The sequence below is a fragment of the Octopus sinensis genome, linkage group LG19, assembly GCF_006345805.1.
Source record: "Octopus sinensis linkage group LG19, ASM634580v1, whole genome shotgun sequence".
Lineage (NCBI taxonomy): Eukaryota > Metazoa > Mollusca > Cephalopoda > Octopoda > Octopodidae > Octopus > Octopus sinensis.
Genome location: NC_043015.1, coordinates 40,209,227 through 40,219,226, shown reverse-complemented (window position 1 = coordinate 40,219,226; position 10,000 = coordinate 40,209,227). Strand labels below are relative to the sequence as shown.

The 10,000-nt window shown below is 39.1% G+C and overlaps 1 protein-coding gene across 5 annotated transcripts in view; it reads right to left on the bottom strand.

Moving 5' to 3' along the window:
* The window catches only part of LOC115222110 (anoctamin-4), a 132,565-nt gene that overhangs the window by 53,159 nt on the left and 69,406 nt on the right, over positions 1-10,000 (bottom strand). For all 5 annotated transcript variants that reach the window (XM_036511328.1, XM_029792237.2, XM_036511327.1 and 2 more), the window contains 2 exons: positions 9,572-9,670; positions 7,821-7,948 (listed from right to left, as the gene is read on the bottom strand). In XM_036511328.1, coding sequence (XP_036367221.1) covers positions 7,821-7,948; positions 9,572-9,670 — 227 coding nt within the window. The remainder of the gene's footprint in view (positions 1-7,820; positions 7,949-9,571; positions 9,671-10,000) is intronic.

Genomic DNA, 10,000 nt, shown 5'->3' with positions numbered 1-10,000 from the left:
AATTTCTTTATTGTTGGTGTTGTTTTTATCACTTGCCTATTTGTTTTGATTTCTAGTGTTGGCAGGAATGGTGACACTTTATTGGAATAGGAAAAGTGACACTTTATTGGAATAGGAAAAGTGACACTTTATTGGAAATGGAGGAAGTTGGAGCCAAAACAGCTCTTCCAATCTCTGGTTTCACCCCTTTGACAATTTGCATAAAATTTTGATGCAATGTTTTTTTTCCATGTTTTTTTTCCATGGGTATATTTTCGTTTTTTCTTGTTTTAGAACAAAAACAAACAACAACATATTCTGCCCAGATGGGCAAAAATTTAACAAAGCCAACCAGCCACGTAGAACATTGGTTGGCTTATTAACAAAAACAATACAACAAAAATATAAAATGATGTTTTTCAAAACTAGAAAATTGTATGCAATAATTCATAAGTTTGGTGAAAGGCATTCTGCCCTTGCAACCACAATAGCAATGATGATGATGATGGTAATAATAATAATAATAATAATAATAATAATAATAATAATAATAATAATAATAATGATATGTAAAGAAAATCTGCCGAAATCAGAATAGAGTTGGATATGAGAAAGATGGTGAGAACAATTATAAAAAAAAAATGATTGGGAAGCAATGGCAGATGAGATAACCACAGCAATAAAAACTATTATTATTATTATTATTATTATTTTTATTATTATTACTATTACTGGAAATAATGTACGAAAGGAAAAAGGAATGACATAAATCAATATCTTCATTGTATGTGAGAAGAAAGAATGAAAGAAAAAGGAAGGAAAGAATGAACGAATGTATTTCTTATTAAAAACCTTTGGTAAATTATCTAATAAAGATAATGTATGGTTTGTGTGATAGGGTTTGTAGAACGACTGTGTGTGTGCCTCTGTGTGTGTGTGTGTGTGTGTATGCCTGTGTGTGTGTGTGTGTGTGTATGCCTGTGTGTGTGTGTGTGTATGCCTGTGTGTGTGCGTTAGATTTTGTAGAGGTGGTGAAAAAAAAGTGTTCATGTCTGTTTTCTATTTGACATTAATCATTATCTTTATGTTGTACTAACAATTGAGGAAAATAAGATAATATTAGGGTTATGTCTACAGTGAAACTACTGGTGGTGGTGGTGGTGGTAGTGGTGATGACTGCAGTGCTTTTGTGGTAGAGGTGGTGGTGACGATACTGTTTTGTGCTGGAGGTGGTGGTGGTAGTGGTGGCGGTGGTGAATATTCCAGAGACATATGCAGTAGCTAAATTACTTTGTAAATACGTCTTTATTGCTCACAAGGGGGGGGGGGATAAACACAGAGGGGACATACAAGGATAGACAAATGGATTAAGTCGATTACATCGACCCCAGTGTGTAACTGGTACTTATTTAATCGACCCCGGAAAGATGAAAGGCAAAGTCGACCTCGGTGGAATTTGAACTCAGAACGTAACTGCAGACGAAATATTGCTAAGCATTTCACCAGGCACGCTAACGATTCTGCCAGCTCATTGCCCTAATTACCCTATAAATATTTTATAATCTATGATGGTGGTAGAAGGAGAGAGTGGAAGGAGCTACATCAGTGGTGGGGGCCACTATATTGGATCATCTCCAGCAGAGATACACAAGGTGAACCACACGGTCCATAGTACCGTCTATACCAGTGGTTTTCAACCAGGGTTCCCCGGAACCGTAAGGTTCTGCCAGTACAGTCCAAGGGTTCTGCAAGAAGTTACAAAACTGTTAAAATCGGCAGTAATTTTTAATTCTCCTGTGCAGATATGTGTGCATAAGACTATTAAATTATTGCACAGGGGTTCCTCGGGCCAGTGGAATGTTCCCTTGGGGTTCCACTCCAGCAAAAAGTTTGAAAAGCACTGGTCTATACATTAATAACTGCTTCCTGAATGCAAGACGCCAGAAACAAGGAAACCATTGAACCGTTTTTATTTTACCATTTGCTACATTAGTTTTTAGTTCCAACCACTTCTGAAAAATAAATGGCAAAACTGGATGGAACCAGCCTATATCTGTAGGTCATATACTATTGGGAAAATGCATTTGTTTTTGGTAACCAGGGGTATTCAATCTGTGGGAATTCTTTGATTGGCTCCAACTGGAGATTCCCACCTCCCACCCCACCCAAATCAAGAAAGATTTTATCTTTATATTTACTCTTTACTCTTTTACTCTTTTACTTGTTTCAGTCATTTGACTGCGGCCATGCTGGAGCACCGCCTTTAGTCGAGCAACTCGACCCCGGGACTTATTCTTTTGTAAGCCCAGTACTTATTCTATCGGTCTCTTTTGCCGAACCGCTAAGTAACGGGGACATAAACACACCAGCATCGGTTGTCAAGCAATGCTAGGGGGACAAACACAGACATACAAACACACACACACACACATATATATATACATATATACGACGGGCTTCTTTTCAGTTTCCGTTTACCAAATCCACTCACAAGGCTTTGGTCAGCCTGAGGCTATAGTAGAAGACACTTGCCCAAGGTGCCACGCAGTGGGACTGAACCCAGAACCATGTGGTTGGTAAACAAGCTAATTACCACACAGCCACTCTTGCGCCTATATCATTATTATTATTATCATTATTATTATTATTATTATGGTTGTTGCTGTAGTAGTTTGAAATAGAACACCAATTTTTGATTTTAGACAGTATACTAGATGTTGTGGGCCACTGCAGAGAAATAGTCCCACATCACTGTTCTGGAGTGCCACACATGATACCCTAAGGTTCTGAGATCAAATCCAAGCGAGAAGCTAAGAAAACAAAGCATTTTGCCCTGCAGAACCGAAACCCTTGACCTGGTGCCACATTGACCGAAACATTTCAATTTCTGTCAGGCTGAAATGGTCAGCACAGTGTTTCTTACCAACCATCGAACGCACCAACAGACATCACTACTTTCAGAGGGATTTGATTATCTGATAATCCCTATACCACTCTAGAGGATTATCAGAAAAAATCAGTTATTAATTGGTGTAGTTATATCACTACTTAATAATACTAATTATACTACTACTACTACTACTACTATTACTACTACTGCTCCTGCTACTACTACTACTACTACTACTGCCACTGCTGCTACTACAACTACTACTACTACTGCCACTGCTGCTGCTGCTGCTGCTGCTGCTACTACTACTACTACTACTACTACTACTACTGCTGCTGCTGCTGCTACTACTACTACTACTACTACTACTACTACTGCCACCGCTACTACTACTACCGCCGTTGCTACTACTACTACTACTACTACTACTACTACTACTACTACTACTGCTACTACTACTAATAATAATAGTTGCAGCTCCCCGCTGTACCTCCCAGTAGCAATAATTTGGTGATAAGGCATGGGGGTGGAGGTGGGGAAGGCCTGGAATATTGAGTTGATAGAGACATTGATGAATATTAGAATAGTTTGTTATCAGCAGGTCCTAATTAGATTAATTATTCAGAGCCTGATCATAGCTGTGTCAGCAACATCCTCCATCAATGACAATAACGGCATCAATAATATATTATTCTTGTTCAACAAGAAATGAATGTGATGTTTAGCAACAAACCGGAATGAATTAGCAACAATCACAACCACAAAACTGCCCCAGGCTGAAATTCGCAACAGCAACTTCAGCTACAATAGAAGCTAAATTAGCAACAACATCATAACAGAACTGACTTTGGCTGAATTAACAACAACTGCAACAGCAAAACTGAAGCAGACTAAATTAGCAATGCTTGCAACAAGAGAACTGACCCACATTAAATTGTCGACAGAAACTCTTGCTATAACAGCAGAACTGATAATGGCTAAATTAGCAACAATTAAAACAACAATAAAAGGGAGTTTGATTAAATTAGCAACAACCCCAGCAGTGCTCGCCTTAGCTAAATTAGCCACAGCAGCAAAACTGACCCAGGTTAAATTAGCAACAACTACCACCACAACAAAACTGACCCAGGCCACATTAGCAACAACTACCACCACCACAAAACTGACCCAGGCTACATTAGCAACTACCACCACTACAACAACAAAACTGACCCAGGCTACATTAGCAACTACCATCACCACAACAAAACTGACCCAGGCTACATTAGCAACAACTACCACCACCACAAAACTGACCCAGGCCACATTAGCAACAACTACCACCACAACAAAACTGACCCAGGCTACATTAGCAACAACTGCCACCACAACAAAACTGACCCAGGCTACATTAGCAACAACTACCACCACCACCACAAAACTGACCCAGGCTACATTAGCAACAACTGCCACCACAACAAAACTGACCCAGGCCACATTAGCAACAACTACCACCACAATAAAACTGACCCAGGCTACATTAGCAACAACTACCACCTGAACAAAACTCACCCAGGCCACATTAGCAACACCAATAACACAACTGCTACAATATATCTAAATTCAAAATGAGAGTATGGCTGACCACAACAACAACAAGAGTGATCGTGTCTATATTAGCAAGAACAACAACAAAATTGACCATTGTCACATTAACAACAACCTTAGCAAGAACATTTATAACCAACCTTTGTTCAAATGGATCTGACCATTGTTACACAACAACAATCGGAACTAACCCAGTCTCCATGACAACAGAAACAATATTATTTCCTTGTACGAAATGAAAGAGAGATAACACCTTAGAAATGCCAGTGTTCGTCTTTTGTTAATTTCTGTTTTCTCTCCTTAAGGACACTAAGACACCATTCCTACGTTAAAACCTGTGACAATACAACAAAGTTTACATAATTGCTTTCTTCACTTCAGGGGGGAAGGGTCACATGATCAAGCCCCCCACCCCACCCCACCCCACCCCGTGTCTCCTGTCAGCACAATGTGTCCACTTGGCGAGGAACGATCAGGAAAGCAGCTTACATTTCTATTCTTGATGTATTTCCATTGCAGAGACTAAACAAACCGGATCGATAACTTAAACTAATCAATCTTCCGTATGTAAAAGGGTGGAGTCTGTTTTAGGATAATTAATCAAGCGTAAAATGGATTTTAATTCATTAAGATGATTGACACCTCGCACTTACAGTATCTCCCTCATTAGAGCCGGACAGAAAAGCTTTGATTTATTGGCTCAATGGATGTCAATTAGCAAGAAATACAAAAAAGTCTATTTAGCATTTGAGACTTGAGATACTCGTAATGATAATGAGTTCATTGTATACAGTGCTCAGGTGCACTGTAATTGCTCAAGTTCTCTACAGCAGCTCAGGGACTCTGCAACTGCTCAGAAGTTCTGCAGCTTCCCAAGGGCTCTGCAACAGCTCAGCGGCTATGCAACAGATCAGGAATTCTGCAACTGCTCAGAGGCTCTGCAACTGCTCAGAGGCTTCACAACTGCTCAGGGGCTCTGCAACTGCTCAGGAATTCTGCAACTGCTCAGGAATTCTGCAACTGCTCAAGCATACAGCAATTGCTCAAATTCTCTACAGCAGATCAGGGGCTCTGCAACTGCTCAGAAGCTCTGCAATTGCTCAGAGGCTTTGCAGCTGCTCAGGGATTCTGCAACTGCTCAGGGGGTCTGGAACTTAAAATACTCATAATAGTAATGAGTTCATTGTATACAGTGCTCAGCTGCACTGAAATTGCTCAAATTCTCTACAGCAGCTCAGGGGTTCTGCAACTGCTCAGGGGCTCTGCAGCTGCTCAGGGGCTCTGCAGCTGCTCAGGGGCTATGCAACTGCTCAGGGGTTCTACTACAACTCAACAGGCCTTATTTGCTGAAGATGTGGGCAATGTGTGCACATCTAAATAAAAAGATCCTTTTGCAAATAAATGAGAGAGGTTTTATATGTTTATATGCTTAATTCATTAGAGAAAGTGGGGCAGAGGTGAGAGGGAGGGAAGAGGCGAGGGAGGAAGGCAGAAGTGAGAGATGGGGAGCGGGAGAGGCTAGAGATGGAAGGAAGAGATAGAGGTTAGAGCAGAGGGGAAAGACAAGAATGGGTAGGGAGAGCCCACCTTGCACTTGAATAAACCTTCACAGCTGCTACTACCACCACCATCACTACTACTACTATTACTACTACTACTACTACTAGTATTTTCAAATAGACTGGTGTTGATGGGAGTGGTGGTCATATGATGAGAAAGTGATGGGTGAATTAAGAAGCTATATAAGATAATGTCACAACATCACTGAGAACTGAGATTCATACCAATCAGTAATGATTAGGCTAAATATGTGAGTTGTGTGACTTGTCCAAGGTTTAATGCTTTACAATTTATAACACAGATAATTAGGTTAGATATGTAGAGTGGTGTGTCTTGTTTAAGATTTAGCTCCATAAGGTTGGGTGAAATACCATTAAGAATTTTGCCTGGCATGGAAACAATTCTCACAACCACTTAATAATAATGCCCCGATGCAGTACCAGGCAGGGGCCATGCCCCCTGATGCAGTACCAGGCAGTGGCTCTCATGGCTTCTGATCTTAACTGATTGGAAGTGTTATCATGTACATTGTTTTGTCTTGGTATAAAAGATGGGCTACAGCAAATATTCTGCTCAATACCACAGATTTGCTTGTCAGTTGTTTGACCGTAACCAGTTGAGCATGTCCCTTGGTGGCTGACGATATGTGCATCTCTAATCATGAGCAGAAGTAGTGGGGGAACATCATAGCCATGTGTTGAAAGGAAGTCTTTGAGGTTTGGATAATTCACCTTTAGAAACATGGGTGTTTCATTCAACATCTATAAGCATCCGTTATTCAGGGACCTTTTGAGTGGGATGGGTTACTTGACCTGAAGAAAATTCTAACTGGGCCCCACCTGCAAGGTCATGTGCTGTTTATCTTTATATGAGATCACCATGTCGCGCACATATGGTTGTGATGCATGTGCCTAGTGTACCCTTATCAGACGGGTAGTCATGATGGGTATACTGGGCTTCATATATTTTACTCCATGTCACTTTGATGGCATGAACTGCTCTCTCACTCAATAATAATAATAATAATAATAGTTTCAAATTCTGGCAGAAGGCTAGGAAGCATTGTCCCTTGGGATTCTGAAGAGAAGTAAATTATGAATTAACATCTAAGATTTTAATATTTAACGTGAAAAAGGGGTTATTTCTTGCCACAAATATCAAACGATGATATATGAGACATGAGCGGAATAGTCTATCTTGGCAAGTCCTGACTAATTGCTGTGTAGGCGTATAATAGTACAGAAAAGTAACAGAAGTTAACTGGTAAATTTATGATGGACTGGTAGATGGGTGGATGCTTTGTAGTGCAGTTGATAATTATGTCAGCTGGCAAGGAATATATACATGGGTGCCTTGGTAAGCCTGTGATTCTTTCATGCTTCAAATATGTGATTATAATGTCTAATATTAGAATTAGTGTGCGATTGAAATACAATTTGTAATTGGTATGGATGCTAAAAGTTGGTGTGAATACTAAAAGAGTTGGTACGGATGCTAAAAGAATTGGAATGAATACTGAAAGATTTGGTGCGAAAACTAAAAGAGTTGGTATAAATATTAAAAGAGTAGGTGCAAATTCTAAAAGAGTTGGTGTGAATACTAAAAGACTTGGTGCGAATACTAAGAGTTGGAATGGATGCTAAAAGATTTGGTGCAATGACTAAAATAGTTGGTGCGAATACTAAAGAAGAGTCAGTGCGAATGCTAAAAGAGTTGGTGCAAATGGTAAAAGAGTTGGTGTGAATACTAAAAGAGATTCAAATGTAATTCTGAGAATCTCAAGAAACAAAACTCAAATACTCACTGTTTTAATCTCTCCTGACTAAACGGTGCCGTGAAATAGTTATCTTCTTCTTTCACAATATCAGAATCCAACTTAAATGGTGAGTAGAGTTTGTCAAAGCAACTTTCTGGAACGTTGATGTCGTTTTTCTACAATAAAAGGGGGAAAAAAAATAATTTCAAAACTAATTCTTCACTTATGTTTTTGACTTATTATTGTTATTATTAATTCTTTTTTTTTTTTCAGATTCCATAAAACAAATGATTTGTCTGAGACAGATGGCACCTCTCCCTTGCAATGCTTGCTGCTACCCTCACCAGGACAAATATACTGCTGTGGTTGTTTTCTCTGTGTTGTGTAACTTTAAAGAATGCAAAGTTCTGCAATGACTTGATGCTATTGCCAAAAAAAAAACAGGGAAAAAACGAGTACAAAGACTCCGCCTTTATTCATACAGATGTATGTCCAGCCTATGCCAGCATGGGAAACAGGCGTTAAAGGATGATGACGATGATGATGATAATGTACTCAATCTAAATTATCATAATTAAACCAATCAATTGCTTAGCAGTTGATGAATAGACGAGATCAAATAATAAAACACAAACTGAAGGTTTTTCGTAAGGTTTGTTTACAAAAAGATGGTGCCACAGAGACTAATCTTTATATATAAAAGTAAGGTTGTGTGCTGTCTGTCTCCCACATTTTGCAGTGCAGTTTAACCAAAAGCGCGTATCTTATAGTCGTGATTCATATTGAGCCCTTCTGGGTATTAGCACGCGTCCACGATGAGTCTACGATTTAAAAAAAAAATTACCATCAATTTTTCCCATTTTTAATGTATTTTTGGCATATATAAGGGAAGTAACTCTCTAAAAATTTATTATTAAATCTCAGAACGTAAAAAGCTACAGTAACACCCCCGCTTTGTGGTTAGCCATATTGAGATGGCTATTATACTTTACATCTCTAAAAATGCTTATATAGTTATTTCCCTTACAAACCCGAGCAATGCCGGGTGATACTGCTAGTCTTGGTCTAAATGAAATTTTGATCAGAAATAGTTTTACACAGCTACAAACCTTGGTCTCAAAGAGGTTTGTCTATCTTTAGATGGTGCCATACAGAGACAAACGTTGGTCTAGATATAAGGATTGTCCACAAACAGATGATATGACACAGGCATAGACCTTTGTCTAAATGAGGTTTTGAGCAGAACTAATATCACACAGATGTGCATGGCTCAGTTAGATCGTTGGTAGTGACTTTCAATTCCTGGACCGGGCTCTGTGTTGTGTTCTTGAGCAAGACACTTTATTTTCACGTTGCTCCAGTCCACTCAGCTGTAGAAATGAGTTGCGGTATCATTGGTGCCAAGCTGTATCAGCCCCTTTGCCTTTCCCTTAGACATCATCAGTGGCATTCAGAGAGGAGGCTGGTATTCATAGGCAACTGCTGGTCTTCTATAAACAATCTTGCCCAGACTTGTGCCTCAGAGGGGAACTTTCTAGGTGCAATCCCATGGTTAGTCATGACTGAAGGGGGTCTTTGCCCTTTTTTTACCTTACATAATTTGTGTGTGAAAAGCAAGTTACTACACTTTACCTAAGACTGAATATACACCAAGGAATAGGAGAGAGGGTAAGATAGAATGAGGGGAAAGAAAGAGTGGGGGTAACAAGGGATAGAAAGAGAAGAGAGAGAGAGAGAGAGAGAGAGAGAGAGAAAAGAAATGTAGTGTGTGTGTGTTTAGAAAGGAGGTTATTTCTTACCGCTAAAGGCATCTTCATATGTAAAAACTCTGCGTAAACACAAAGAACATCCCAAGGGGCATGGATCTTGACAAAATGGATGACTTTCTTCTTGAAGGCCTGCAACAACAACAGTAACAACAACACCACCATTAAGTAAACTGATACAAAATGACGTGAATGTGTAGGTGGTAGATGTGTATATAAGTATGTGTGTGTGTGTGTAAGTGTGTGTTAGGTTTATGAATAATCACAAGTCTCAATAATTTAGTAGGCTTATCAATGGTTTTGTAAATGTATCAATGGCTTTTATGCTTATCACCAAATAATGAGAAAGCATAATAATAATAATAATAATAATAATAATAATAATAATAATAATAATAATAACAATAAGGTATAACAACAAGGTATGTGATAAGGAAGAAAGAAAAGTCGATAGATATGACA